The sequence below is a fragment of the Doryrhamphus excisus genome, chromosome 4, assembly GCF_030265055.1.
Source record: "Doryrhamphus excisus isolate RoL2022-K1 chromosome 4, RoL_Dexc_1.0, whole genome shotgun sequence".
Classification (NCBI taxonomy): domain Eukaryota; kingdom Metazoa; phylum Chordata; class Actinopteri; order Syngnathiformes; family Syngnathidae; genus Doryrhamphus; species Doryrhamphus excisus.
The window spans coordinates 15,971,566-15,997,534 of NC_080469.1; the positions used below are offsets into that span (position 1 = coordinate 15,971,566).

A 25,969-nucleotide genomic window follows, 5' to 3' on the forward strand; every position below is an offset into this window, starting at 1 on the left:
TGGCACACTGTCAATTAGCATGGAGTTAAAAACCTCCCATTATTCATCCAGAGAGTATTAAAAAGTGAAAAAGAATGAACCTTTCTGGTTAACCAGTTTGGCGTTGCTGCACGTGTAGAAGGACATGGCGCCCGTGAATATTGTAAACACTTAATTATAACACATTAATAATGCTCAGTTTTGATTCATTTAACATGTTTATTTCTGTTGTTTGAAGTTCAGTACTGCAACTGTATCATACTGTGGAGTGGTACATAACATGGCTACATATTGATGCAGCTCTTCCATTGGCTGTCATTATAAGCAGACAGTGCCTATTGTTGACATCTTCCAGTGGCATTGAGTAATGTGCTGTGTTGCAAAGCGGTCACACAGGGCTCTCAGGGTAAGTGCGTGTTTTATCTTTGCACCTTTGAACCAGCACTGCATCTTTTTTTTGTCAGCCATAAAGGTCCTCATAAATACGATACCCACATGTTTGAGTTCTCAGGTTGTCTGCACATCCAGTAGGGGAATCTCAAGATCTTGTATCACACCTAAGATGATAATAAATGAATTCATTAATCACACCATAAATGGAAATTAACTAAATGACTTTTTTTTTCCTAAATACAGTGAAGAAAATAAGTATTTGAACACCCTGCTATTTTGCTATTTCTCCCACTTAGAAATCATGGAGGGGTCTGAAATTTTCATTGTAGGTGCATGTCCACTGTGAGAGAGATAAACTAAAAAGAAAAATCCAGAAATCACAATGCATGATTTTTTAACAATTTATTTGTGTGATACAGCTGCTAATAAGTATTTGAACACCTGAGAAAATGAATGTTAATATTTGGTACAGTAGCCTTTGTTTGCTATTACAGAGGTCAAACGTTTCCTGTAGTTTTTCACCAGGTTTGCACACACTGCAGGAGGGATCTTGGCCCACTCCTCCACACAGATCTTCTCTAGATCAGTCAGGTTTCTGGGCTGTCGCTGAGAAACACGGAGTTTGAGCTCCCTCCAAAGATTTTCGATTGGGTTCAGGTCTGGAGACTGGCTGGGCCATGCTAGAACCTTGATATGCTTCTTACGGAGCCACTCCTTGGTTTTCCTGGCTGTGTGCTTCGGGTCGTTGTCGTGTTGGAAGACCCAGCCACGACCCATCTTCAATGCTCTGACAGAGGGAAGGAGGTTGTTCCCCAAAATCTCACAATACACGGCCCCAGTCATCCTCTCTTTAATGCAGTGCACTCGTCCTGTCCCATGTGCAGAAAAACACCCCCAAAGCATGATGCTACCACCCCCATGCTTCACAGTAGGGATGGTGTTCTTCGGATTGTACTCTTCATTCTTCTTCCTCCAAACACGCTTATTGGAATTATGACCAAAAAGTTCTATTTTGGTCTCATCTGACCATAAAACTTTCTCCCATGACTCCTCTGTATCATCCAAATGGTCATATGCAAACTTAAGACGGGCCTTGACATGTGCTGGTTTAAGCAGGGGAACCTTTCGTGCCATGCATGATTTCACATCATGACGTCTTAGTGTATTACCTACAGTAACCTTGGAAACGGTGGTCCCAGCTCTTTTCAGGTCATTGACCAAGTCCTGTCGTGTAGTTCTGGGCTGATTCCTCACCTTTCTTAGAATCATTGAGACCCCACGAGGTGATATCTTGCATGGGGCTCCACTCCGATTGAGATTGACCGTCATGTTTAGCTTCTTCCATTTTCTAATGATAGCTCCAACAGTGGACCTTTTTTCACCAAGCTGCTTGGTAATTGCTCCGTAGCCCTTTCCAGCCTTGTGGAGGTGTACAATTTTGTCTCTGGTGTCTTTGGACAGCTCTTTGGTCTTCGCCATGTTACAAGTTAAAGTCTTACTGATTGTATGGGGTGGACAGGTGTCTTTATGCAGCTAACGACCTCAAACAGGTGCATCTGATTCAGGATGATACATGGAGTGCAGGTGGACTTCTAATGGGCAGACTAACAGGTCTTTCAGGGTCAGAATTCTAGATGATACACAGGTGTTCAAATACTTATTTGCAGCTGTATCACACAAATAAATTGTTAAAAAATCATGCATTGTGATTTCTGGATTTTTCTTTTTAGTTTATCTCTCTCACAGTGGACATGCACCTACGATGAAAATTTCAGACCCCTCCATGATTTCTAAGTGGGAGAAATAGCAAAATAGCAGGGTGTTCAAATACTTATTTTCTTCACTGTATATCACCATGTGCATGCATGTCGGCCCTTGTCTCTCGTCTCCAAACAGGCAGGAGTTCACTCTGTGCATTGGTTTCAGCATAGAGGAACAACATGAACGGAGTGAACATACTTTGTCTCAGTGGGTGAAAGCAGGGCTGGTAGCAGAAGAGTGTAATGTATAGTGGTGTGTCGGTCATGAACGAACGGGTCAATAGAACAACTTTTTTGTGAATGGTATGGTAGGTCATCGCCCCTAAAATACCCGTTCAGTCCGTTCAGTTGCAAATACTTTTTTTTTTTTGATTGGCTGGAGAGTCAGTTCACCGTTCGTTTTGCAGGGCGGGACTATCTGCGTGCTTGCCTGTCTTATCCTATCGTCGAGCCTCGTTCTGTGGGTGGGTGGGGTTAGCTCACTGAAAGACCAAGACCGAGAGATTGACCGACACTGTTGGTGACCTCATTCATTCCGTTCACAAAAAAGAACTAGTTCTTTTGACCAGTTCGTTCATGATCGACACACCACTAGTCGTGTTATTGCGCTGTTGAGTCGGAATGAACGTGAACATGAGTGAACGGACTGACTCGACACAGCCGACCGGGTCTATGCACAGGGGCAGATCACAGGCTAACGACCGACTGACCGAAACGAACAGATCTTTTTACTGAATGAACCTGAATGATCCAGTTCACTGAAATGAACGATTTTGCCCACCACTAGTAATGTAGTAGTAATTAAATAAGTAGATTGCAATATAGCGTTATATACCCAATCTCATGTATCATCTCGTCTTTATGAACTAACACCTCATGACACCCCTACCATCAAGTTGTTGCCACCCTTGGTAGGATCAACTGCAATCAAGCATTTGTGATAACTTGCAATGAGTCTCTTACAGCGCTATGAGAAATTTTGGCCCACTCATCTTTGCAGAATTGTTTTTTTTATAGAATAGTTAGAATAGTTTTTGAACATAGACCGCCTTTTTTTAGGTCATGCTACAGCATCTCAATAGGATTCAGGTCAGGACTTTAACAAGGCCACTCCAAAGTCTTCATTTTATTTTTCTTCAGCCATTCAGAGGTAGACTTGCTGGTGTGTTTTGGATCGTTGTTCTGCTGCAGAACCTAAGTTGGTTTCACCTTGAGGTCACCAACAGATGGCCAGACATTCTACTTCGGGATTCGGGTTCTTCCAGGTCCTGAAGCAGCAAAACAGCCCAAGACCATCACACTACCACCACCATATTTTACTGTTGGTATGATGTTCTTTTTTATAAAATGTGGCATTACTCTTATGCCAGATATAATGGGATACACACCTTCCAAAAGGTTTGTCTCAAGGTTTGTCTCATCAGAAAGTATTTTCCCAAAGGTCTTGGGGATCATCAAGATGTTTTCTGGCAAAATTGAGATGAGCCTTAATGATCTTTTTGTTCAGCAGTGTTTATTATCTTGGAACTCTGCCATGAAGGCCGTTTTTTTCCCAGTGTCTTTTTTATGGTGGAGTCATGAACACTAACCTTAACTGAGGAAAGTGAGGCCTGCAGTTCTTTTGATGTTGTTGTGGGGTCTTTTGTGACCTCTTGGATGAGTCGTCACTCCACTCTTGGGGTCATTTTGGTTGGCCAGACACTCCTAGGGAGGTTCACCACTGTTCCATGTTTTGGCCATTTGTGGATAATTGCTCTCTCTAAGTTTTATTGACTAATATTTAAATTTGTTGGATTATCTGAAACATTTAAGTGTTAGAATGCAAAAAAAAAAACAAAATCAGGAATGGGGTACTTTTTCCACTGTGTCTGGATTCCAACCAGGATCTGGATCCTTTTTGGAACACAAACATACAGACTCAAATGTTCTTGAAGAGATTTTGTTGTTTTTAAATTCAATTTGGTGTCCAGCTTTTTGTGTAACCGTTGTAGACTGCTGCTGTACTAACATGACAACAGACGTGATGTTTAATAATTCATCTAGTTTAAAGTTCTACAAGACTATGCTATCTATTGAGTGCACACACTGATCAATTAGGAAATTATCACTCAAAGCTCACTGTTGTTATCGATGTGTCGAGTCAGCATATGAGCAACAGTAAACACTCGTGCTTAAACTGAGATACACACACACACACACAAACAAAAAAAAAAAACGTAATTAATCCGGACTAAACTAGTAAACCACACTTGACAACGCAGTCATTCATCTCTAAAGGTGAGAGGGGGGCAACTTGTTGTGTAAGTGGAGCTTTGCCAATCAGAGTGTCTCTGGCTTAGATCCCTCCCCTGCTTGGTGTGGATTTAAAGAAGTGCTTTGGCCAATTTGACTGTCTGTTTCAACCTGTCAAAGTCTGAGCAGTCAGGGGTCCACGCAGCTCGGGGAATATGGCACCAGTAAAGAAGGTAAGCAGTAGGACAAGTGTTTGGAAGTCACATAGAAATATTTCTCATAGCATAGTTTGCAGTAAATGTAAAAATCTAGTGAAATATTGAAAACAATGCATTGGTTTGGCTTTAATTGGTTTATGGTTCTATGGGTGTTGAATATTTCATTACACAAGACAAAATGCTACTATTTGACCATGAAATGTCATTTTTGCAGAGGGAAAAATCCAAAATTGGTGCCAACTATGGGACTTAATAATGTCTCTTGAGTAATGTCCAACCATGCTGCTTCAGGGTCCATTGCATAGGAATGTATTAGTATTCATTCCAAGTATCACATTTCCATTCAAAAGAAAAAAAAACGTGCAATAAAAAACCTTGACCTCAGTGGCTCAACTTTGATCCCCAGTAAACCCGCTTGGGTTATTTTTACATTTAAAAGTATGCTTTTTTCCCCCCAATCATTAAGTTGCATATTTTCTCTCAGGGAATCATGGAGCGTCTGAACGCTGGCGAGGTGGTAATCGGCGATGGTGGCTTCGTTTTCGCTCTGGAGAAGAGAGGCTACGTGAAGGCGGGTCCCTGGACCCCCGAGGCTGCCGCTGAGCACCCTGAAGCAGGTGACATGAATGTTACAGCTATTGTGTCATGAAGTGTCTTTTTTTTGCACTTTTGTTTGTCTTCTCATGCAATCTTGTTTGCTCGTTCAGTGCGCCAGCTGCACAGGGAGTTTCTGAGGGCAGGAGCCAATGTCATGCAGACCTTTACCTTCTACGCCAGTGACGACAAGCTGGAGAACAGAGGCCAGAGCCTGAAACTGACGGTGGGGATGAAAACAAAACCGATTCTATGTCACCGCACAAGCACTTAAAGTGCAGCGACATCACCTGTATGTTCTCCAATCATTCAGGGCGCACAAATCAACGAGGCTGCCTGCGATCTGGCCCGCGAGGTTGCCAACGAGGGCGATGCTTTGGTGGCGGGAGGCGTGTCCCAGACGCCATCTTACCTGAGCTGCAAGAGTGAGACCGAAGTGAAGGCCATCTTCAAAAAGCAATTGGACGTGTTCATTAAGAAGAATGTGGACTTCCTGATTGCTGAGGTACGCACAAACCTTAATGTGTGCATTTGTGTTTTTTGTTTCATTTTTGTCTTTGTCATTCTTGCAGTACTTTGAGCACGTTGAGGAGGCCGTGTGGGCCGTGGAGGTGCTGAAGGGGACAGGGAAGCCTGTGGCTGCTTCTCTGTGCATCGGACCAGAGGGCGACATGCACGGTGTCTCCGCCGGAGAATGTGCTATCAGGCTGGTCAAAGCTGGTCAGTGCACTAACATTGGCATTGTATGTTCCGAAGCAGGTTATTTACTCTGGGACAGAAGACTCAAGCAGCACAGGCTGCTGTCTGAGGCTACTATCTCAGTTCAAACGTTATCTAGAGATTATTTTCATGGCCTGCAAATGTCGAACAAGTTGCTGTCCCACCGACTTCACACTACTGCTGTCTGCTTGCATAGGGGCCCAGATCGTGGGTGTCAACTGCCACTTTGACCCTCTGACCTGTGTGAAGGCTGTCAAGATGATGAAGGAGGCCGTGGAGAAGGCCGGTCTGAAGGCTCACTACATGGTGCAGCCTCTGGCCTTCCACACCCCCGACTGCAACTGCCAGGGATTCATCGACCTGCCAGAATTCCCCTTCGGTAATCATAAAAACAAAGGAACAAACGTAATAATAAATAAAAATACCATGCCAGAAGCAGCTAACAAGAAATGCATTGCTAGGTCTTGAGCCCCGGATCCTGACCCGTTGGGACATGCACAAGTACGCCAGAGAGGCCTACGATGCCGGTATCTACTTTATTGGTGGCTGCTGCGGATTCGAGCCATACCACATCAGGGCTGTGGCGGAGGAACTGGCAGTAGAGAGGGGAATGGTGCCCCCTGGTTCGCAGAAACACGGCATGTGGGGCGCCGGTCTGGAGATGCACACAAAACCCTGGGTCAGAGCCAGGTGAGAGGTCTTCTTATATTATATATATATTACTATGTATTTACTTTTATTAAGAAGGAACTTATTGCTGTTTGTTTGTGTGATTTAGAGCCCGTCGTGACTACTGGGAGAACCTGAAGCCAGCTTCTGGTCGTCCACAGTGTCCTTCCATGTCCGCCCCAGATAGCTGGGGTGTCACCAAAGGCCATTCTTCGCTCATGCAGCAGAAAGAAGCCACCACTCAGCAGCAACTCAAGGATCTGTTTGAGCGCTCAAAGACCCATTGAGTCAAATAATCGGCCCACCTTAACCTCAGACCTGATATATTCATGTAAACAGCCGTGGACGCCGCACTAAATTGCGCAAATGTCTTTGCACTGTTGACCTCCCAGGGGCCCTGATCCTAACTCGAAACTGGCACTGTGGCAATGTGTTGATTGTAAGCTGCTGTATGAAGCCACAGTGGCACTCAGGTTTGGAGCCAGTCCCTGAAAGATCGGGACCTTTTATTTTCAATAACACCAGACCAATTTGTAAAATAAAATACCACCTAACAAATGTTAATGTGTCTTGACTGTTGCTCTGCAATGTGATTCTATATCGGAAAGAACCATGAAAGTTGAAAGTGACTTTAGCAGATTACTATCAACACTCTTGTCATAAAGATGACCTTTGAGTCCTGTTTTTGTAGTATGTCTTTAAATATGGAGAAGCGTTTGTCATATATGATCTATAAAATCTTGGACGAGCATCAACATATTACTTCAGGTCATGTCTGATTGAGGATTAACCATTTTGTCTCGTCTCAGGGGTCCTTAGCATTCTAAAAAATTTGTCCCCCGGAATAATGTTGTTAACTGCCCTGATATAATCTAATGCATAATAACATATAAGAAATATTAATGGACAACAAGCTTTTGAGACTAGTTACAGTATGTATATTTCAGCCCAGTAGATGGCAGTGTGCTGCAACATTGACCTACAAAGATCCTGTTTGAGGAAAGATGGTCATACCAGCGTTTGGCAAACTAAAAATAACAACAACAGGGCTTTGAAATACATATCAACGAAAGCGTCGAACTGCCATGGATATTAAATCATGAAATATTGAGCATAATTTCTCTCCATCATTTTTGTCTATTGAATGTGAGTGTGAATGGTTGTTTGTCTGTATGTGCCCTGTGATTGGCTGGCGACCAGTCCAGGGTGTACCCCGCCTCTCGACCCTAGTGAGGATAAGCGGTAGAAAATAAATGAATGTGTGACGTCAGGGTTTTATAATACAACAATGCAGTACAAATACAAATTCTTAAGTATTCATTATTTAAATGAAAACACTAACTATTGTGTAATGGACAATTTCGATATAAACAGAAGACATATCTTACCTGTTTAAAGAAGCTCTGTATATCTTTCCGGGTCAATGTAAAAATAAGACATAGGTCTCCTAGCCGTTTTTCAGGTAGCGCTTTTATCCATTATTAAGGTTTTATTTTTAACTTCCAGACGTCGTGGGTGGCAGTTAACATTTTTACGTATAATGAAACCTCTCGGAGCACGATGGGGGTTACAAAGGTTTGGTCTTGAGGCGGATTTAAGTAATTAATTGGGCTAAATGAACAAGATAGCATGTGATGTAGCCTGAGTATTTGACCCAGGTATCAGGTAACGAAAGGTAGATTTACTGAAATTCTGCACCGTATATTGTACATCATTACTCTGCTAATGTCATTCACTTTAGGGAACGTCAACCTAAAGGATCAATTAAAGGACTTTGCCGCGTGTTGCAGCGCCATCTTGCGGTGTCGTTGTAATCAGAGGATTTAACCCGGACGTGAAAGTGCAGCGGTTAGCATGGGGAGCAAAGTCAGCTCCAAAATGGCAGCTCCCACCGCCAGAGTTATTCAGGTAACGTCTTCTCTTGACAACATACTTACTCAATTACACTTATATACCGTTGTTTTACATGGTTAATTCACGAAAATGTCGCTTTTCTGTTTACGTGATTATGGATTTGACGTGACGAGGCCTCAAGGCGGTCGTGCCCTTGCTAAAGTGTCCTTGTTTTAACAATATATATGTCTTGTTTTATACATTGAAACTGTAACAGTACAGCCATTTTAATTATTTGAGTTGTATGCGTTTAAACGTACATGCTGATGTCTTGTTAACGCGGTTGACTACAATGATACGTGCTCAGTCAGGAAGCTACTAGCTTAGCAGTCCTTTAGAGTTGTGAACAATACACAATTTTAGGGGCGCAAGCAGAACATTTTGGGCCGCACACAGAAATCGACCTGGTGTGTTTTTCCGCTCCCTCTCGTCAATACAATTACACGGGGGTGCTTATCCCGTGTTTCCACTAGATGGCAGTGTGGACATGTTTTGTGACAAAATTATCATTCAGTCATTCATTTTCTACCGCTTATCCTCACGAGGGTGCTGGAGCCTATCCCAGCTGTCTTCGGGCGAGAGGCGGGGTACACCCTGGACTGGTCGCCAGCCAATCACAGGGCACATATAGACAAACAACCATTCACACTCACATTCATACCTATGGACAATTTGGAGTCGCCAATTAACCTAGCATGTTTTTGGAATGTGGGAGGAAACCGGAGTACCGGGAGAAAACCCACGCATGCATGGGACATGCAAACTCCACACAGAGAGACGGCCGAGGGTGGAATTGAACATCGGTCTCCTAGTTGTGAGGCCTGCACGCTAACCATATACCTGCCTTGCAGCCTACAAAATTATCATTTTGTTAGAATAGGGGGAATTAGTTTCAGGAGCCTCAGAGTGCTTATTCATCCAACAAATATTGTAATAAGTACAACATATAGCCCTGCTAACATTGGCCGAATTCATATTTCATATTGTATGTCATTCCTCAAAAAGTGAGCAAATGTGTGTGATTTTGAAAAGCCACTATTGTCGTCGTGCTGCCAGAATTCTTTCTCCCAGGTCCGCCGGGTTCTCAATGAACGGTGATGCCATCTCTGAATGAGTTACAGTGACAGTGGTGTTTTCATAGCTAATTTTAAGCTTAAACTCTGACCTGGGCTTTTTCTTTCCTCAGGCTGTGCGGCCTCATGCACCTATGATTAAGTTTCCGACCAGACACGGTATCCCTAAACCAAACGGTGAGTTGGCTGTATTGCTTTACATTCTATTCTTACAGTTATTCTCAAACAACTATACACACCTGCACAATCTGAGATCAACTACAAGAGAATGAAGTTTACCTTTGACTTCCCTCTTATTTGCTTGTTACTCCAGCCCAAGAAGCATTAAAAACACTAGCAGTCAACTTCCAGCAACACAACACTCCCAGTTCACCATCACCACCTCAAATACCCAAAAGCCAAGTATCTGTCACCCCCATCGCTGGCATCCCCGACACCTTGGCCTCCATACAAGTACTTCCTGCAAGGTACCGCCGCAGACCCATGGCGGTGGAGGAGATGGACTACATTCAGGTAAATATGGTGTTGTGTATATACAGTATGTCACAAAAGTGAGTACACCCCTCACATTTCTGCAAATATTTTATTATATCTTTTCATGGGACAACACTGAAGAAATGAAACTTTGCTACAATGTAAAGTAGTCAGTGTACAGCTTGTATAACAGTGTAAATTTACTGTCCCCTCAAAATAACTCAATACACAGACCTTAATGTCTAAACTGCAGGCAACAAAAGTGAATACACCCCTAAGTGAAAATGTCCAAATTGGGCCCAATTAGCCATTTTCTTTCCCCAGTGTCATGTGACCCATTATTGTTACAAGGTCTCAGGTGTGAATGGGGGGCATGTGTGTTAAATTTGGTTTTATCACTCTCACACTCTCTCATACTGGTCACTGGAAGTTTAACATGGCACCTCATGGCAAAGAACTCTCTGAGGATCTGAAAAAAAGAATTGCTGCGCTACACGAAGATGGCTTAGGCTAGAAGAAGATTGCCAACACTCTGAAACTGAGCAGCAGCACGGTGGCCAAGACCATACAGCGGTTTAACATCACAGGTTCCACTCAGAACAGGCCTCGCCATGGTCGACCAAAGAAGTTGAGTGCACGTGCCCAGCGTCATATCCAGAGGTTGTCTTTGGAAAATAGACGCCTGAGTGCTGCCAGCATTGCTGCAGAGGTTGAAGGGATGGGTGGTCAACCTGTCAGTGCTCAGACCATACGTCGCACTCTGCATCAAATTGGTCTGCATGGCTGTCATCCCAGAAAGAAGCCTCTTCTAAAGATGATGCATAAGAAAGCCCGCAAACAGTTTGCTGAAAATAAGCAGACTAAAGACATGGATTACTGGAACCATGTCCTGTGGTCTGATGAGACCAAGATAAGCTTATTTGGTTCAGATGGTGTCAAGCGTGTGTGGCGGAAACCAGGTGAGGAGTACAAAGACGAGTGTGATGGTCTGGGGCTGCATGAGTGCTGCCGGCACTGGGGAGCTACAGTTCATTGAGGGAACCATGAATGCCAACATGTACTGTGACATCCTGAAGCAGAGCATGATCCCCTCCCTTTGGAAACTGGGCCGCAGGGCAGTATTCCAACATGACAACGACCCCAAACACACCTCCAAGACAACCACTGCTTTGCTAAAGAAGTTAAGGGTGAATGTGATGGACTGGCCAAGCATGTCTCCGGACCTAAATCCTATTGAGCATCTGTGGGGCATCCTCAAACTGAAGGTGAAGGAGCACAAGGTCTCTAACATCCACCAGCTCCGTGATGTCGTCATGGAGGAGTGGAAGAGGATTCCAGTGGCAACCTGTGAAGCTCTGGTGAACTCCATGCCCAAGAGGGTTAAGGCAGTGCTGGAAAATAATGGTGGCCACACAAAATATTGACACTTTTGGCCCAATTTGGACATTTTCACTTAGGGGTGTATTCACTTTTGTTGCCTGCAGTTTAGACATTAAGGTCTGTGTATTGAGTTATTTTGAGGGGACAGTAAATTTACACTGTTATACAAGCTGTACACTGACTACTTTACATTGTAGCAAAGTTTCATTTCTTCAGTGTTGTCCCATGAAAAGATATAATACAATATTTGCAGAAATGTGAGGGGTGTACTCACTTTTGTGACATACTGTAAGTAGGACATACAATAACTTTACATAATGAATATTTTCTTATTGTTTCAGCGTGGTGGACCTGAGTGATGACACAATTTAATGACTGCAACCAAAGTCCTTATCTCGGCACAAAGTAAAATAAAATTACACAAATCCTCTTATAAATGTACATATGTTTGTTAGATATGAATCTTTCTGTTGACAGTGGATGTCATCTTGTCTCAACTTGGCATGTTGACAAGCTATCCTGCCTGAAACTGCTGCTTTAGATTCTATTGCAAAATTGGGACTTTTCCCTGCAATACTTAAGCAAACACAAGCCTTTTCCCTAACATGGTGTGTAACTATCATGCAACATCGCGCAACGCTGAGTCAGCTGGTGTTTGTTTAATGCTGGATCATTAAAGCAATACTCTTACTTTGTGGTCTTCTGATGTACACAAAACCAACAGCATATTTAGCATAAAATGCAGTTATTTATTGTTGCCAACATGCTCGCTATGCTAACAGTGATATTCACTACAGTGCGATTATAATCATTCACCATCAGTGTGACAGGCTTCCAAACAAAAATTGAAATTGCTCACATATGAATAAAAACAGTATTTCAGATTGTAGCCTCTGCGCAAACAGACACTGATGCAATTAATTGCTGTATACTATACACCCACCACTTAAGGACAGCTTTAAAGAAGCAGGCTTCACTACACATCTTAAAGTCTGGAGTTCTGCGAATCAGGTCAATTAGATGTGGGAGCTGCAAGTTTGAGGTGTTTTTTTTTTTTTCTTCCTTTCAGCAATTAGGCTAACATAGCATGGCGTTGCTATTAAATTGTGAGTGTAATGTTAGCATAGCTATGCTAGTGTTGCTAAAGTTTGTCCTCCAGGACCACTCCTATACAATATTTTGAATATTGGCACATATCGCGCAGCTGTGACAGATTGTCAAATTGTTTTTTAATATACATTATAGAATGTGTTAAGAATCAGTCTGTTCATTCCTGCCTTATAGTTCACTTCACGGTTTTACAAAATACCTCATCCAAAGCCAGTATCAAACACGCAAACGGCTCATGAACAAAGTGCAACTACATTAAACACTTGAACAGTTCAATCACAATTGGGCACAACACTTAACACTGAGGTATGCTTGGAATTACTGAAAGCTGACTGAATAACATTGTGCCACACTTGCAGTCTAATAGAAGCCATCAATTGCTTTCTTCATCCAGTTCCTCAAAAGCAGGCAAGAAGTCAGCAATGGTGTCCACCACATAGTCCGGTACCAGGCTGTGATTGGACGACACCTCACTATTTCTGTACTGGTGGGCCTCCTCCATCTGAGAGACCCCAGTGAGGGTAAGCATGGTGTCCAAGCCGCAGTTGGAACCGAATAGCATGTCAGTTTCCAGGCGATCCCCCACCATTAGGCACTGCGTTGGGTCCACCCCCCGGAACTGGCTGGAAATGCACTCGAACATGAAGCGGCTGGGCTTGCCGATCACGGTGGCCTTGCGACCAGAGGCCACCTCCAGGGCTGCCATGAGTGAGCCGGAACCTGACGGATGAGGATGAGGGATGGAAAGTTACACCAGCTTAGATGAAACGGAAAATTTTCACCGAACATCGGATCGCCAACTGGGTCAGCTGAGTCACTGGTCTGCAAAAAATCTGCTTTGTTCTTAGGGGGCCCAACAAATGTAGAGGTTTATTCAACTGCTGAAGGTTGTAGGACCACAACATTAGAATCTCTGACAATTCGGCCATTACAAAGTACATCGCTTCAAGTCAAATGTCTGAAGGAGCATGAGACTGAAAAGTTCGGGAACCACTGCTGTACAAAAAAATAATTAAGTGCGGGGTAGGCAGAAGAGTACATAGTCGGACACCACTCCATTGAGGAAGGACAGTGTTACTTCTGTTCTTATCAGTAAATAACTTGCTGCCCTTCACTGTGTCTCTCAAATGTAGCATAGAATCTTCTGATTGCAACGCTTAAAAAAAAGTTTAAACTTGGTCCAAAAGATGAGCCACATCCTACAATTATTACCTTACCTAATACCATGGTGGGTCCCTTTGGAGATAGTTTTAGTAAATAATGCTCAGATTCCCCATAATCTTTATTTGTAATGAATGTGGTTTATGGCTGCATTGAGCTGCATCAAACAACACTGCCTTCTGTCTGTATAGTAAACACAATGTTTACTGTTGTAGAACTGCACTGCACCAGTTTTATTGGATGATGCAGGTGTGCCTAATGAAGTGGCCAGTGACTGTCGAGTATAAAATAATTGTATTTTGAATTGTTCTAATGTGGACAGACAATAACATAATATGAAGTTAATTGTAGATAAATTAAGACCATTAAATACTAATGTAGGCCCGAGGCATTGTTGCCGAAGCACCCCCAACATACCTGGGAGTATCCTTCCACTCGACAGCGGGTGCCAAGGGTCGTTGTCGGTTGCCAGGAACAAGCAGTCCGGGTCCTTCAGGTAGCACGAGGCCTTAGCTAGCTTTAGGAAAGTCAGTTGGTCGTCGTGGCCCACCAGTACCGCCTTGACGTCCGGGGCCAGGGCGCAGTTGTAAATGGTAGCGTCCGGTTCGTCCACCTCCTCCACACAGGGGATTCCCGCCTCCTGGAGCTCGTCCCGAAGCCCGTCGCAGCCTATGACGAAGACCCGACCTCGGAGCTTGATCACGTCCCGCAGGTAAAGAGCCGAGCAGTAGGACGAGCTGAAGATTTGGTCGAGGACGACGTCGGTGAAGCCCAGACGGTAGAACTTGTGGACGTATTTCTCCCTCGGCCTGGTGGAATTGTTGGTGACGAACACTACATTTTTGCCCCGACTCATAAGCGACTTGACTACCTTGGCCGCGCCCGTGATAGCCTTCTCACCGTGCCAGATGACCCCGTCGCAGTCGAACAGGAAGAACTCCTTGGCCTCCAGAAGATGTCGTAACTGCGGACCGCGAATTTGCTGGCAGCCTTTGAGGCCAAAGGTGCCCGCCATCGCGGCTTTGTCCTCGGGCTCCTCCGTGTTTCACCTGTCAGTGTGTCGCCATGTTACAAGTGTGCTCATTAAATGTGTTTGATATATGTCACATAAGAGAGGACCTCGATGCGCTTATATACACTAGCTACAGAACGAAACCTTACCGTCGTACACGCCCATTTTGTCAAATGCAGACCAATCATACCTCAGCATTTCTTTGGCCAATCAGCATCGTACTTAAACAACCAAGTCCCTTCAAAATAACCGGCAGCTCTTCACAATAAGAGCACAGTTTAAAATAAAATAAATAATAATAAATGACATGCAATAATGCAATAATAATATGCAATTATAATGTAATATATACAAATCATTATAATCATTGAAATCATTATTATTTAGATACCTTATAATAATGTGGTAGTTTAAGAGATGCAGAAAGACTCTCATCAATGCTTATCAACGATGCTCTACATGGTCTCCTATAGAGGGTCTCCAAAGACCTACTGAAAAAATGTCAGGTGCACTCTGCTGTTTTTAAGAATCTACTCCAAACATATTAGTCGGTCCCAAATTTTGAACTGATCTCACCTTGAATTTCAGCCAGTTGAATACATCTCTACCAACACAGCAGATCCCCTATGTGGGTTAGAGTCCGAGAACTTCCCGCGAATGGTGGAAAAACGGAACTATTTCCGCAGTATTTCATTTGACTGTATCGTTTACTCCATCCCCGGCCCTCCTCTAAGTACGCCCACTCTGCTGTGATTGGTCACACTCTCTAGCGCACCCAAGGACTTCTGGATACATAGCGCCACGTTTACTAATTGCACCAAACACCAATTTATTGTGGCTTTTGTTTGTAAGTCCTGGAAAAATAATATAGAAATAGGCTAAAAAGCAGAAATAACGAAAACCACTTTGTATTCAATATCGTTCTACAATTCCACTCGACAATACATAATTGTAAACAGTCAACAGTTTTAGGTGGTGATGGATGTCATAGTGTTCTTTTTTAAAAACAATATCAGTCTTTCATTGTTACTTTCCCCCCAAAAAATAGAAATGAACTGAACTTTGAACTAGTTCATAAGAATTATGAACATGAACACTGTTAAAGAGGCATAAGACAGCAACAAAACATGCTGGGAAATGCGTAAATTCCCCATATCTGGCTATTGCTACTTACAAGTGATATTGTTTAAGCTTGAAGAAAGTATATTTTGTACAGTAGTATATGGTATCACCCCCCAAGTAAAAAGTTAATAACTATGGACAATGGGGGAAAAAATAGATTGAACAAAAAGAACCGATGTCAACATTATTGGGTCTTATTGTAGCGCTAAACTGAACCACTAGATGACGCCTTAACCCGCCAACAACTGAGGATTCTAAGTAGAGTACTGTAACTCATTTAATTTGCTGTGTCTGTAATACTAGTTTTCTTTGACTATGGGACCATACACACATTCCTCAACGCATACTCAGAATTGCAATTGGACAGAGGCAGGCCATACTGTATATGTATTTACTGTATATACAGTATGGGAATTCTGTTATGGTCTTTAATTGGAAAATAAATGATGTTTAAATGATTTGACGTGCATGGAGCAACTCCACTTCTGTATTATGTGGCAATGCATGCATCACATCCAGTTTGCAGCACATGGGCAGTACAAGAAATGCATCATTTCGTGTTGTATTGTTTTCTTCGGTGAAACATTTTGTGCCAATTGCTTGCCAGATTTTTCCTCTCCTCTCATCTAATTTGTTTGCTTTCATTCCTCTTCTGCTTCATTGGCGTTCCACCCCCCCCACTTGTGTTATATTATTATGCTTTGGCCGCTTTGCCCTTAGATTGCGTGCGAAGCTGAGGAAGACATACTGGCACCTGCAACCGCCAGACACAAAAAAAGACAAATGAAAGGAAGAGATGGCATGAAGGATTGGACAGCTGAATAGGGGGAGTGGGGGGAAAGAACATGCCGTTCTAATTGGTCATTCTTTGCTGGCTAATTTATCTTTTCCTCCCACAACCAAAACCCCCAACACAGATGTAAGGGGTGGGCAGAAGGGCAAAGAAAGTGGAGGGGTGGTGTTTTTTTTTTTTTTAATGCTCTGACCGCTGACCGTGAACATTGTTGTGCCTTGTTTAGGGGTGGGAAGCAGACTGTGGTTACAAGTTGGGGAGGGTGTAGGGGTCAGAGTTGAGGCCTGCAGGTGTGGGTACCAACTGAAGAGCCTGGAGGCCACCAGGCTGACCCCGGCTCTTTTCCACAAAATCACACACAGCACACTCGTACTGTATGTGCACGTACGAGCATGACAGACTGGGATTGTTAGCACAGCATGGAGGTGTGGGACAATGTGGACTACAAAAATGTCATAGCACAAGCTGTGATCAAGATTTTGATGGTTACAGGTTGAACCAAACAGAGACTATTCGTATTTCCATTATCTTACATCAGAGGTGTCCATATTTCACCCACGGCACACCCTAAAAATAGAATTAAACAAACAAACTACCAAAAAACAGCAAAACTTGAAAGGTCTGTTGTAGTTTTACAAGAATAAATTCAAAATATAATTTTATAATGTTATAATTTTATGAGAAAAAATACCACCATTTTAGTAGCATGAAGTTAAAAAATTGTACATTGTTTTAAAGTTGTAATATTATGAAAATTAAACAAAGTTTAAATTTTTGAAAACTTTATAATAATAAAAAAATATTTTAGTAGCATGAAGTGGATATATTAAAGAAAGACATTGTTTTATAGTTGTAATAAGAAAAACAAAACAACAATAAAGTTTTCATTTTTGCAAAATCCTGTTACAGAAAATGTTGTAATGTAATGTATATAATAACATAATAAAGTCAAAATATTTTGCTACTAAAGTCATAATTACGAGAAGAAGAAAATGGGAGAAAAAAAACAATGAAAAAAAAAGTTGTAACTTCATGAAAATAACATCAAAATATTTAAAAAGAAGTTGTAATTTAATTTTTAAAAGTTATAATTTTCCAAGAATAACAATACAATGAGGAAAAATAATGTAGTCTTAGTAGCATAGAGTTGAAATATCAAAGATTTTTTTAGTTAGTCATAATATGATAAACAAAACAAAATAAAGTTGGAGTTTTTGAGAAATTGGGTTGGGAAAAAGGAAAAAAATCTAAATATGTGAATAAAGTCATAATATTACAAGAACAATTTTGAAATATCTGGTAAATGAACAAAAAAAATGTGAAAAGTGAAAGTTTTTGATGCAGTTATTTCTTGAAATATATAGTATATAACTTCTTGGCATATGGACATGAGTTGCTGTACAAAATATCTTTTCATGAGTCTCTATGTGGCTCTCTTACATCTATATCCTGTGATTGATATGCAGTCAAATGGGGTGCAATGACTGTAAAACATATCTCTAGGAGTGTCTAAGTCATTTATTAATCACTGACATTGAACATCTTCACACGTAATAAGCATAGAAGTGACTTATCAACCTAAGTGTGCTACTATTGAATTTTCTTGCCTTCATCTTTGCTTGTCTTGCTCTTGCAGAAAAGCCAGCAGAGAAGGACGGGCCCGGCGAGGCTGATGAAGAGAAGCAGAAGCAGGTCCAGCAGGTACCTCTGGTACCATGGCTGCTGCAGTGAGGACGGCCTTAGGTGAGCTCCACCTCCGCTACGCAGGATGTGCTCCACCCACCGCACCAGTCGGAGTGCTGGGGGAACGGGATGTGATCTATGGATGCTGCTGAGGGACAGAGCTGCAGACTTGAAGCTAGAAAAAGGGAGCGTAGTGAGACATCTCTACATGGATCACACCTATCATCTGTGACAGTCCACCCACCTGGCGTCCTGGATGATTGTTTGAACGGTGGAGCTGAGCAGCTCGCTTGTGATCTCTGTGGGACCGATGGAGAGACCCAAACCCTTTGCTTGAGCCCTCACCACGTTGTCAAACTGATCTCCAAACAGAGGGATGCCCAACACAGGAACAGCATGGTACACTGCCTGGAGAAGACTGTTCTGACCTCCGTGGGTAATGAAGAGACGCATGTTTTTATGTCCTGGGAGGGAAGATTTATACCACAAAATGTAATACTCTCAATAATACCCAATATGATGCAAAGTAATTCTAAAAAATCCCTCTCTGACAGTGACAAGATGTACTGTACACCAGACTGTATATACACATATAGTACAATGTGATGCATGAATAAAAACCTAGCAAGTCATTGAGCGGCAGCCAGTCCACAAGGCGAAGATTGGAAGGTTTGCTCAGGTGAGGTGGCCAACACTCATGGTCGTACCTGCAAACAAACCAGGCCTAAGAATGTACGTATGTTGCCTATTAGACTCATGGACTACGGCTACACGCTTATACCGCCAGATGACGCCCTGAGGGATCATGGAGAAGCCCCCCACCAGCTCCACCAGGAGTCGGTCCACAGAGACAGAGGAGACCATTGACCCCAGAGTCACAACAATGAAACCTGCCTCTCCAAAGCCGGACACCCACAAGTCAAGATCCTTCAACAGAAGTTAAGAGTTGGCTAAAATATTGAAGTTACACATTAGAATGTGGAATTCACCTGATCCAATATTGAAGTTACACATTTGAATGGAGAATTCACCTGATCCAGAGGCTGGGCCACCATATTGAGGAGACCCCCCACCAGCACAGTGTAAGGTGGAAGAGGCTGGGGGAACTCCAAGGAGAAGTCGGTGTTGAAGGCCCACAGCTCAGCATTTTGGTGGAACTCGTGCAGACCACCAGGGGGAGAGCCTGAGTCAAGGTGGCGGTCAGCTACATCCTTGAACATAGACCAGACCATTTGCTGGCCTTTGCATGGGAAGTGGAACATTTGGGGGTACCGTTACAATTGGAACACTGTACTTTTCTAGTGTTTGCATATACATAGGATTTTCTACATAATATATTATTTGGTATCCTTCTTGTTAATGTCTAAAAACCAGATAGCAGAAACTTAGTAAAAGATTCAAGAAAAAAAGGTTTTACGATGGAATAAGTCCTTGGAGAATTGTTCTTACCTATTGCACCTACGAGTGAGTAGAAAACATTCTTTGCCCGCCCCCAGAGGTCCATGTGGTCGGACAGCTGGGAGCTGCAAACTGGCACTGAGGACACTGAGGAGGGGATTGTGATGGACAGAGGACCGTTCAGAGTGCCAGGATAGAAGGCGATGGAGGGGAGATCTAGAAGAGGTAAAGCAGAATGAAATCGCAGATCTAATAATAAAAAACTTTGTGACGTGCTGGTACCAAGTTTGTGTGCTATGATGAAGGAGCAGGGGTTAAAGGCATCCACGATGGCCATGTCGTATTGCTCCCGCTGTAGGAATCTCATTAGCTCTCCGTCTCCCAAGAGGTGATCACACTGATAGGAAAGGTGCCCCATGAAGTTCAAGAAGCCATTCAAGCTATCCCTGTTCGTGAGAGATGATGGAGTACAATAAGATGACAACAAAATGTGTTGGGTCATGTCTACAAGTCCATAATATAAATGGAATAAGGTTCTCAGTGAAGTACCGTCCCAGTAAAAACTGAGCTTGTTGCTCCAAGAACCAGCCGTTGTATTGTTTAATGTATTCTTCTCCTAAGGACCAAGTGCTGGTCTTGTAGCTGTCATTGCGGCCTGCATAGGACAAACCTAAAGCCAGAGATAATGTCATATTAAAAGGATAATAAAAGAAACAATAGTGTATGTGACTTTAACCCTTTTTTACATTTCATCCATTTTAGCAGTATTGAATGTGAATATGAATGAATATGAGTGATATTAAAAATAAAATTTAAAAAACTTGAATTGTCATTCGTTGATTGAATTAGCCTAACATGGCAAAGTTACACAAAAAAAGGCATTTGTTCCTAGCGACAAAAGACCATGAATTGAAAATGGCTATTTTAAAAATCCCACATTTATCGTAGCATAAACTAATAACTGATATGATCCTGTATCTTAAGATCTCAATTTGGACTACTGGCTTTCAATTTGTCATTTTTGTGAATGTTCACCCAATGGCGGGACTACTAAAAAAGCATGCAGTAAAATTTTGCATGTATATATATATATATATATATATATACACACACACACATACATACATATACATATATATACAGTGAAGAAAATAAGTATTTGAACACCCTGCTATTTTGCTATTTCTCCCACTTAGAAATCATGGAGGGGTCTGAAATTTTCATCGTAGGTGCATGTCCACTGTGAGAGAGATAAACTAAAAAGAAAAATCCAGAAATCACAATGCATGATTTTTTAACAATTTATTTGTGTGATACAGCTGCAAATAAGTATTTGAACACCTGTGTATCATCTAGAATTCTGACCCTGAAAGACCTGTTTGTCTGCCCATTAGAAGTCCACCTGCACTCCATGTATCATCCTGAATCAGATGCACCTGTTTGAGGTCGTTAGCTGCATAAAGACACCTGTCCACCCCATACAATCAGTAAGACTTTAACTTGTAACATGGCGAAGACCAAAGAGCTGTCCAAAGACACCAGAGACAAAATTGTACACCTCCACAAGGCTGGAAAGGGCTACGGAGCAATTACCAAGCAGCTTGGTGAAAAAAGGTCCACTGTTGGAGCTATCATTAGAAAATGGAAGAAGCTAAACATGACGGTCAATCTCAATCGGAGTGGAGCCCCATGCAAGATATCACCTCGTGGGGTCTCAATGATTCTAAGAAAGGTGAGGAATCAGCCCAGAACTACACGACAGGACTTGGTCAATGACCTGAAAAGAGCTGGGACCACCGTTTCCAAGGTTACTGTAGGTAATACACTAAGACGTCATGATGTGAAATCATGCATGGCACGAAAGGTTCCCCTGCTTAAACCAGCACATGTCAAGGCCCGTCTTAAGTTTGCATATGACCATTTGGATGATACAGAGGAGTCATGGGAGAAAGTTTTATGGTCAGATGAGACCAAAATAGAACTTTTTGGTCATAATTCCAATAAGCGTGTTTGGAGGAAGAAGAATGAAGAGTACAATCCGAAGAACACCATCCCTACTGTGAAGCATGGGGGTGGTAGCATCATGCTTTGGGGGTGTTTTTCTGCACATGGGACAGGACGAGTGCACTGCATTAAAGAGAGGATGACTGGGGCCGTGTATTGTGAGATTTTGGGGAACAACCTCCTTCCCTCTGTCAGAGCATTGAAGATGGGTCGTGGCTGGGTCTTCCAACACGACAACGACCCGAAGCACACAGCCAGGAAAACCAAGGAGTGGCTCCGTAAGAAGCATATCAAGGTTCTAGCATGGCCCAGCCAGTCTCCAGACCTGAACCCAATCGAAAATCTTTGGAGGGAGCTCAAACTCCGTGTTTCTCAGCGACAGCCCAGAAACCTGACTGATCTAGAGAAGATCTGTGTGGAGGAGTGGGCCAAGATCCCTCCTGCAGTGTGTGCAAACCTGGTGAAAAACTACAGGAAACGTTTGACCTCTGTAATAGCAAACAAAGGCTACTGTACCAAATATTAACATTCATTTTCTCAGGTGTTCAAATACTTATTAGCAGCTGTATCACACAAATAAATTGTTAAAAAATCATGCATTGTGATTTCTGGATTTTTCTTTTTAGTTTATCTCTCTCACAGTGGACATGCACCTATGATGAAAATTTCAGACCCCTCCATGATTTCTAAGTGGGAGAAATAGCAAAATAGCAGGGTGTTCAAATACTTATTTTCTTCACTGTATACACATACATATATATACATATATATACACATACATATATATACATATATATATATATATCCATCCATCCATTTTCCTCTGCTTATCCGGGTCCGGGTCGTGGGGGCAGCAGTCTTAGTAGGGAAGCCCAGACTTCCCGGTCCCCGGCCAGCTCCTCCAGCTCCACCGGGAGGACACCAAGGCGTTCCCAGGCCAGCTGTGAGACATAATCCCTCCAGCGTGTCCTAGGTCTGCTCGGGGCCTTTTCCCGGCTGGGCATGCCCAGAACACCTCACCAGGAAGGCGTCCGGAAGGCATCCGGATTAGATGCCCGAGCCACCTCAACTGACTCCTCTCAATGTGGAGGAGAAGCGGCTCCACTCTGAGCCCCTCCCGGATGACTGAGCTCCTCACCCTCATCTCTTAGGGTGAGTCCAGCTACCCTACGGAGGAAACTCATTTCAGCCGCCTGTATCCGCGATTTCATTCTTTCGGTCATGACCCAAAGCTCATGACCATAGGTGAGGGTGGGAACATAGATCGACCGGTAAATTGAGAGTTTTGCCCTCCGGCTCAGCTCTCTTTTCACCACGACGGTCCGGTACAGTGACCGCATTACTGCCGAAGCTGCGCCGTCTGTCGACCTCACGCTCCCACTTTCCCTCACTCGTGAACAAGACCCCGAGATACTTGGAGGTACTGAGTCTCATCCCAGACACTTCACAGTCAGATGCAAACCGTCCCAGTAAACGCTGAAGGTCACAGCCCGAAGAGGCCATAAGCACCACATCATCTGCAAATAGCAGAGATGAGATTCTAAGGCCCCCGAACGGGACTCCCTCAACACCTTGGCTGCGCCTAGAAATTCTTTCCATGAAAATTGTGAACAGAATCGGTGACAAAGGGCAACCTTGGCGGAGGCCAACGTTTACCGGAAACAGGCTCGACTTACTACTGGCAATGCGAACCAGACTCCTGCCCCGTTTGTACAAGGACCGGATAGCACGTAGTAGCGCGCCACCAATCCCGTACTCCCGGAGCACCCCCCAAGGACACCACGAGGGACACGGTCGAATGCCTTTTCCAGATCCACAAAGCACATGTAGACTGGTTGGGCAAACTCCCATGCACCCTCAAGCACCCTCGTGAGGGTGTAGAGCTGGTCCAGTGTTCCACGACCAGGACGAAAACAGCATTGGACCTCTTGTAACAGAGGTTCGACCAACGGTCGTACCCTTCTCTCCAGCACCCTGGAATAGACTTTCCCAGGGAGGCTGAGGAGTGTGATCCCCCTGTAGTTGGAACACACCCTCCGGTCACCCTTCTAGAAAAGGGGGACCACCACCCCGGTCTGCCAATCCAAAGGTACTGTTCCCGACTTCCACGCCTTGAGGAATTCTGGGCGGAACTCACACACACATATATATATATATATATATATATAGCTAACATATATATGCATAATGTTAGCTGAGGTTGGCTGGCGACCAGTCCAGGGTGTACCCCGTCTCTTGCCCGAAGACCGCTGGGAAAATGGATGGTTGGATGGATGTTTTGTGTGAGCATGCTAGCATTTAGCATAGCAGCATTTTCTGACATTTTATTTTATCTGAGTATTAACATACGCAGACACTTAGCACTATCATGCTAGGTTTTGTATGCTAACGTTTGCATGTTATCATTCTAATTTTAGCATAGTACCATTCTTAGCCGTTTGGATAAGTTGACATCATGAAAACACTTTGTTCAATTGTGTTGGCATGCTAACTTTAGCATAGTATCGTCTTCACACATTTTCATTACACACTAACACTATCATGCTGTTTGCATGCTAACATTATCATTGCTAACGTACTAACATTAGCATAGTAACATTTTCACGAGTACCTTATATACTGAGTCAATAGAAACTTTGATGTAGAAATGTAAGCATATTTCTAGGAGGGTTTTTTATTTTTATTATTTTTTATGTTGTCATTATATCTTGTGGATTTATTGTTGACTTCATGCTCGGGTAGTTGAGATAATGATGAGTTGTCATGTTGTCACGATTCATTGCATATGGTTTGGACACAAATGAGTAAGGATATTGAAAAGGACCTCTTAATGGTTTTGAGGGTGTGTACCTGTGACTACAGGGTTGCCCAGTTGTAAGAGCATGCGGACCTCATGGCCATGTAAATGGAAGTTGTGAGAGATCTCATCAAACAGCAAGTAGTGGCTTCCTCCTGTTGGGAAGACCACAATGTCAGCATAGCTGGGGACTCTTCTGGAAAATCTGCTCTACAGCAAAATAGCTACTCTCAGTAAACAATAAACATATTTTAATAACAGTGTCAATCACAAATGAGCATTATAATCCTCAGATTGCAGATTTATAAATGGATATGTTGCTGAATTCAGTTGCTGTGTTGTACTGTGTAATTCTATTCTTCTGAGTGACAGTTTTACAGAGGAAAAAATGACCGCTCCGCTACTCACCAATTAGGCAGACAGTCAGGATCTTGGCAGACTGGAGCAGTGGGAGAGCCAGCAGCGAGCACATCCAAACCACTAGCCCCATGATGTTGATCTGCAGCCAAAGTCCCGTAAATAGTCTTCCAGTTCAAAAATAAACTGCAACCAAAGCGTTCTTGTGCAAAACAGTTGCTATAGTTCTGGCTTTTTAAAATTCACAGAAATGTTTTGACTGGATCCTACTGCAGATAACTGTGGCAGTCAGGCACCAACAAGAAAAAAAAAAAATCTTTTTGACACTCAAGCTGATAGGAGAAGGCATCTACAAGGTATGAGGTTAACTGGCTGTGCTTGGGAGTAATGTAAATAATGGAAAAGCTCCAACCTTAAGGTGTTGGTTCTGTCCTTGTCATTCAGGAGGCGCCACGAAGGTCTGTGTGCATGGTTCTGTCCACATGACAGATGAGTGTCTACACTTTTCTCCAAAAGTCACGTTGACCAGCGTTGGACCTGCAGTGTTAATGAAAGGGAGGGACCAGGAGGAGGGGCGGCAGCTAAGGGGGGGCTCAGGGTCCCCCAAAGCACTTCTTGAATCAAACTGGGCAAATTGGAATGTTCATTAAAGGCAAAATCATAGCAATATTGTGTCATTCCAACGACAGTACTTCCGTTTTTTTCTCAAAGCAATGTCATTTAGTGGCTAATATTTGCTTAAAATAATAACTAAATATTTGTCTTGCTGATTATTGGATTGACTGGAAGGGACGCAGAAGTAGGTAGGACAGCACATCCGGGCTAAATGAGCTACAATAGGGTAGCGGGTGCTCCGGAAGGTCGCCGCTAGCAAGTGAGGCTTGACATGTAGGTTATCCTGGACAATGCACTCATTGTGGACGCAAACCGATGCTCCTCTGTGGCAAAGGGGTCATTAGAAAAACAAGTGAATCAGAAAAACTGCTGGAGGGTTTCAGGAAAAAGGACACAAGTCGGAATGCGTCAGCTCCATCATGGCTGATGTTTGCACAGTCAGGTTTGCATCGCATCACCACTTTCCTGCAGGTCTACATATATTAGTCATGACTCAATACAAACAAAATAATATATATATATTGGAAAAACA

At 43.1% G+C, this 25,969-nt stretch overlaps 4 protein-coding genes across 10 annotated transcripts; 2 read left to right on the forward strand and 2 right to left on the reverse strand.

Annotated features, from left to right (window-relative positions):
- The first annotated feature begins 4,453 nt into the window (after window positions 1-4,453).
- Window positions 4,454-7,123, forward strand: LOC131128252 (betaine--homocysteine S-methyltransferase 1-like). The gene is made up of 8 exons (XM_058070920.1): window positions 4,454-4,597; window positions 5,067-5,199; window positions 5,290-5,402; window positions 5,490-5,681; window positions 5,749-5,896; window positions 6,093-6,275; window positions 6,358-6,586; window positions 6,675-7,123. Exons 1-8 carry the CDS (start codon window positions 4,580-4,582, stop codon window positions 6,850-6,852), a joined length of 1,194 nt encoding a protein of 397 aa, XP_057926903.1. The 5' UTR covers window positions 4,454-4,579; the 3' UTR covers window positions 6,853-7,123.
- Window positions 7,124-7,975: 852 nt separating this feature from the next.
- mrps36 (mitochondrial ribosomal protein S36) lies at window positions 7,976-12,075 on the forward strand. Of its 5 annotated transcripts, XM_058070929.1 has the most exons (6): window positions 7,976-8,230; window positions 8,307-8,473; window positions 9,645-9,708; window positions 9,845-10,044; window positions 11,727-11,790; window positions 11,863-12,075. In XM_058070929.1, the coding sequence occupies exons 2-5, from the start codon at window positions 8,420-8,422 to the stop codon at window positions 11,742-11,744; spliced, it is 336 nt and encodes a 111-aa protein (XP_057926912.1). In that variant the 5' UTR covers window positions 7,976-8,230; window positions 8,307-8,419; the 3' UTR covers window positions 11,745-11,790; window positions 11,863-12,075. The 5 variants fall into 5 exon arrangements, with proteins under 5 accessions (XP_057926912.1, XP_057926909.1, XP_057926908.1 ...); XM_058070926.1 differs by having other exon boundaries at window positions 7,977-8,240; window positions 11,727-12,075; XM_058070925.1 differs by having other exon boundaries at window positions 7,977-8,230; window positions 11,727-12,075.
- Window positions 12,076-12,113: 38 nt separating this feature from the next.
- pdxp (pyridoxal (pyridoxine, vitamin B6) phosphatase) lies at window positions 12,114-15,384 on the reverse strand. 3 transcript variants are annotated; one of them, XM_058070923.1, is made up of 3 exons: window positions 15,245-15,384; window positions 14,074-14,705; window positions 12,114-13,215 (listed from the first exon to the last, which is right to left on the reverse strand). In XM_058070923.1, the coding sequence occupies exons 2-3, from the start codon at window positions 14,669-14,671 to the stop codon at window positions 12,869-12,871; spliced, it is 945 nt and encodes a 314-aa protein (XP_057926906.1). In that variant the 5' UTR covers window positions 14,672-14,705; window positions 15,245-15,384; the 3' UTR covers window positions 12,114-12,868. The 3 variants fall into 3 exon arrangements, with proteins under 3 accessions (XP_057926906.1, XP_057926907.1, XP_057926905.1); XM_058070924.1 differs by lacking the exon at window positions 15,245-15,384 and adding an exon at window positions 14,818-14,836; XM_058070922.1 differs by lacking the exon at window positions 15,245-15,384 and having other exon boundaries at window positions 14,074-14,811.
- A 2,334-nt stretch (window positions 15,385-17,718) lies between these two features.
- On the reverse strand, window positions 17,719-25,825 carry LOC131128428 (UDP-glucuronosyltransferase 3A1-like). Its single transcript, XM_058071278.1, has 11 exons — window positions 25,235-25,825; window positions 24,874-24,964; window positions 24,519-24,620; window positions 20,214-20,334; window positions 19,947-20,110; window positions 19,716-19,880; window positions 19,298-19,506; window positions 19,048-19,193; window positions 18,888-18,973; window positions 18,511-18,730; window positions 17,719-18,441 (listed from the first exon to the last, which is right to left on the reverse strand). The coding sequence occupies exons 2-11, from the start codon at window positions 24,953-24,955 to the stop codon at window positions 18,174-18,176; spliced, it is 1,563 nt and encodes a 520-aa protein (XP_057927261.1). The 5' UTR covers window positions 24,956-24,964; window positions 25,235-25,825; the 3' UTR covers window positions 17,719-18,173.
- Between the last annotated feature and the right edge of the window lie 144 nt (window positions 25,826-25,969).

Coding starts and splice junctions, on each gene's coding strand:
- LOC131128252 (XM_058070920.1), top strand. Junction 5,403..5,489: donor GCCAGAGCCTGAAACTGACG/GTGGGGATGAAA, acceptor CCAATCATTCAG/GGCGCACAAATCAACGAGGC. Junction 5,897..6,092: donor TATCAGGCTGGTCAAAGCTG/GTCAGTGCACTA, acceptor CTGCTTGCATAG/GGGCCCAGATCGTGGGTGTC.
- mrps36 (XM_058070929.1), top strand. CDS start 8,420: ATGGGGAGCAAAGTCAGCTCCAAAATGGCAGCTCCCACCGCCAGAGTT. Junction 8,474..9,644: donor CCACCGCCAGAGTTATTCAG/GTAACGTCTTCT, acceptor TTCTTTCCTCAG/GCTGTGCGGCCTCATGCACC. Junction 9,709..9,844: donor CGGTATCCCTAAACCAAACG/GTGAGTTGGCTG, acceptor TTGTTACTCCAG/CCCAAGAAGCATTAAAAACA.
- pdxp (XM_058070923.1), bottom strand. CDS start 14,671: ATGGCGGGCACCTTTGGCCTCAAAGGCTGCCAGCAAATTCGCGGTCCG. Junction 13,216..14,073: donor GAGTGGAAGGATACTCCCAG/GTATGTTGGGGG, acceptor CTCATCCGTCAG/GTTCCGGCTCACTCATGGCA.
- LOC131128428 (XM_058071278.1), bottom strand. CDS start 24,955: ATGGGGCTAGTGGTTTGGATGTGCTCGCTGCTGGCTCTCCCACTGCTC. Junction 24,621..24,873: donor CCTGACTGTCTGCCTAATTG/GTGAGTAGCGGA, acceptor TCTTCCCAACAG/GAGGAAGCCACTACTTGCTG. Junction 19,507..19,715: donor CTCACTCGTAGGTGCAATAG/GTAAGAACAATT, acceptor TCCCATGCAAAG/GCCAGCAAATGGTCTGGTCT.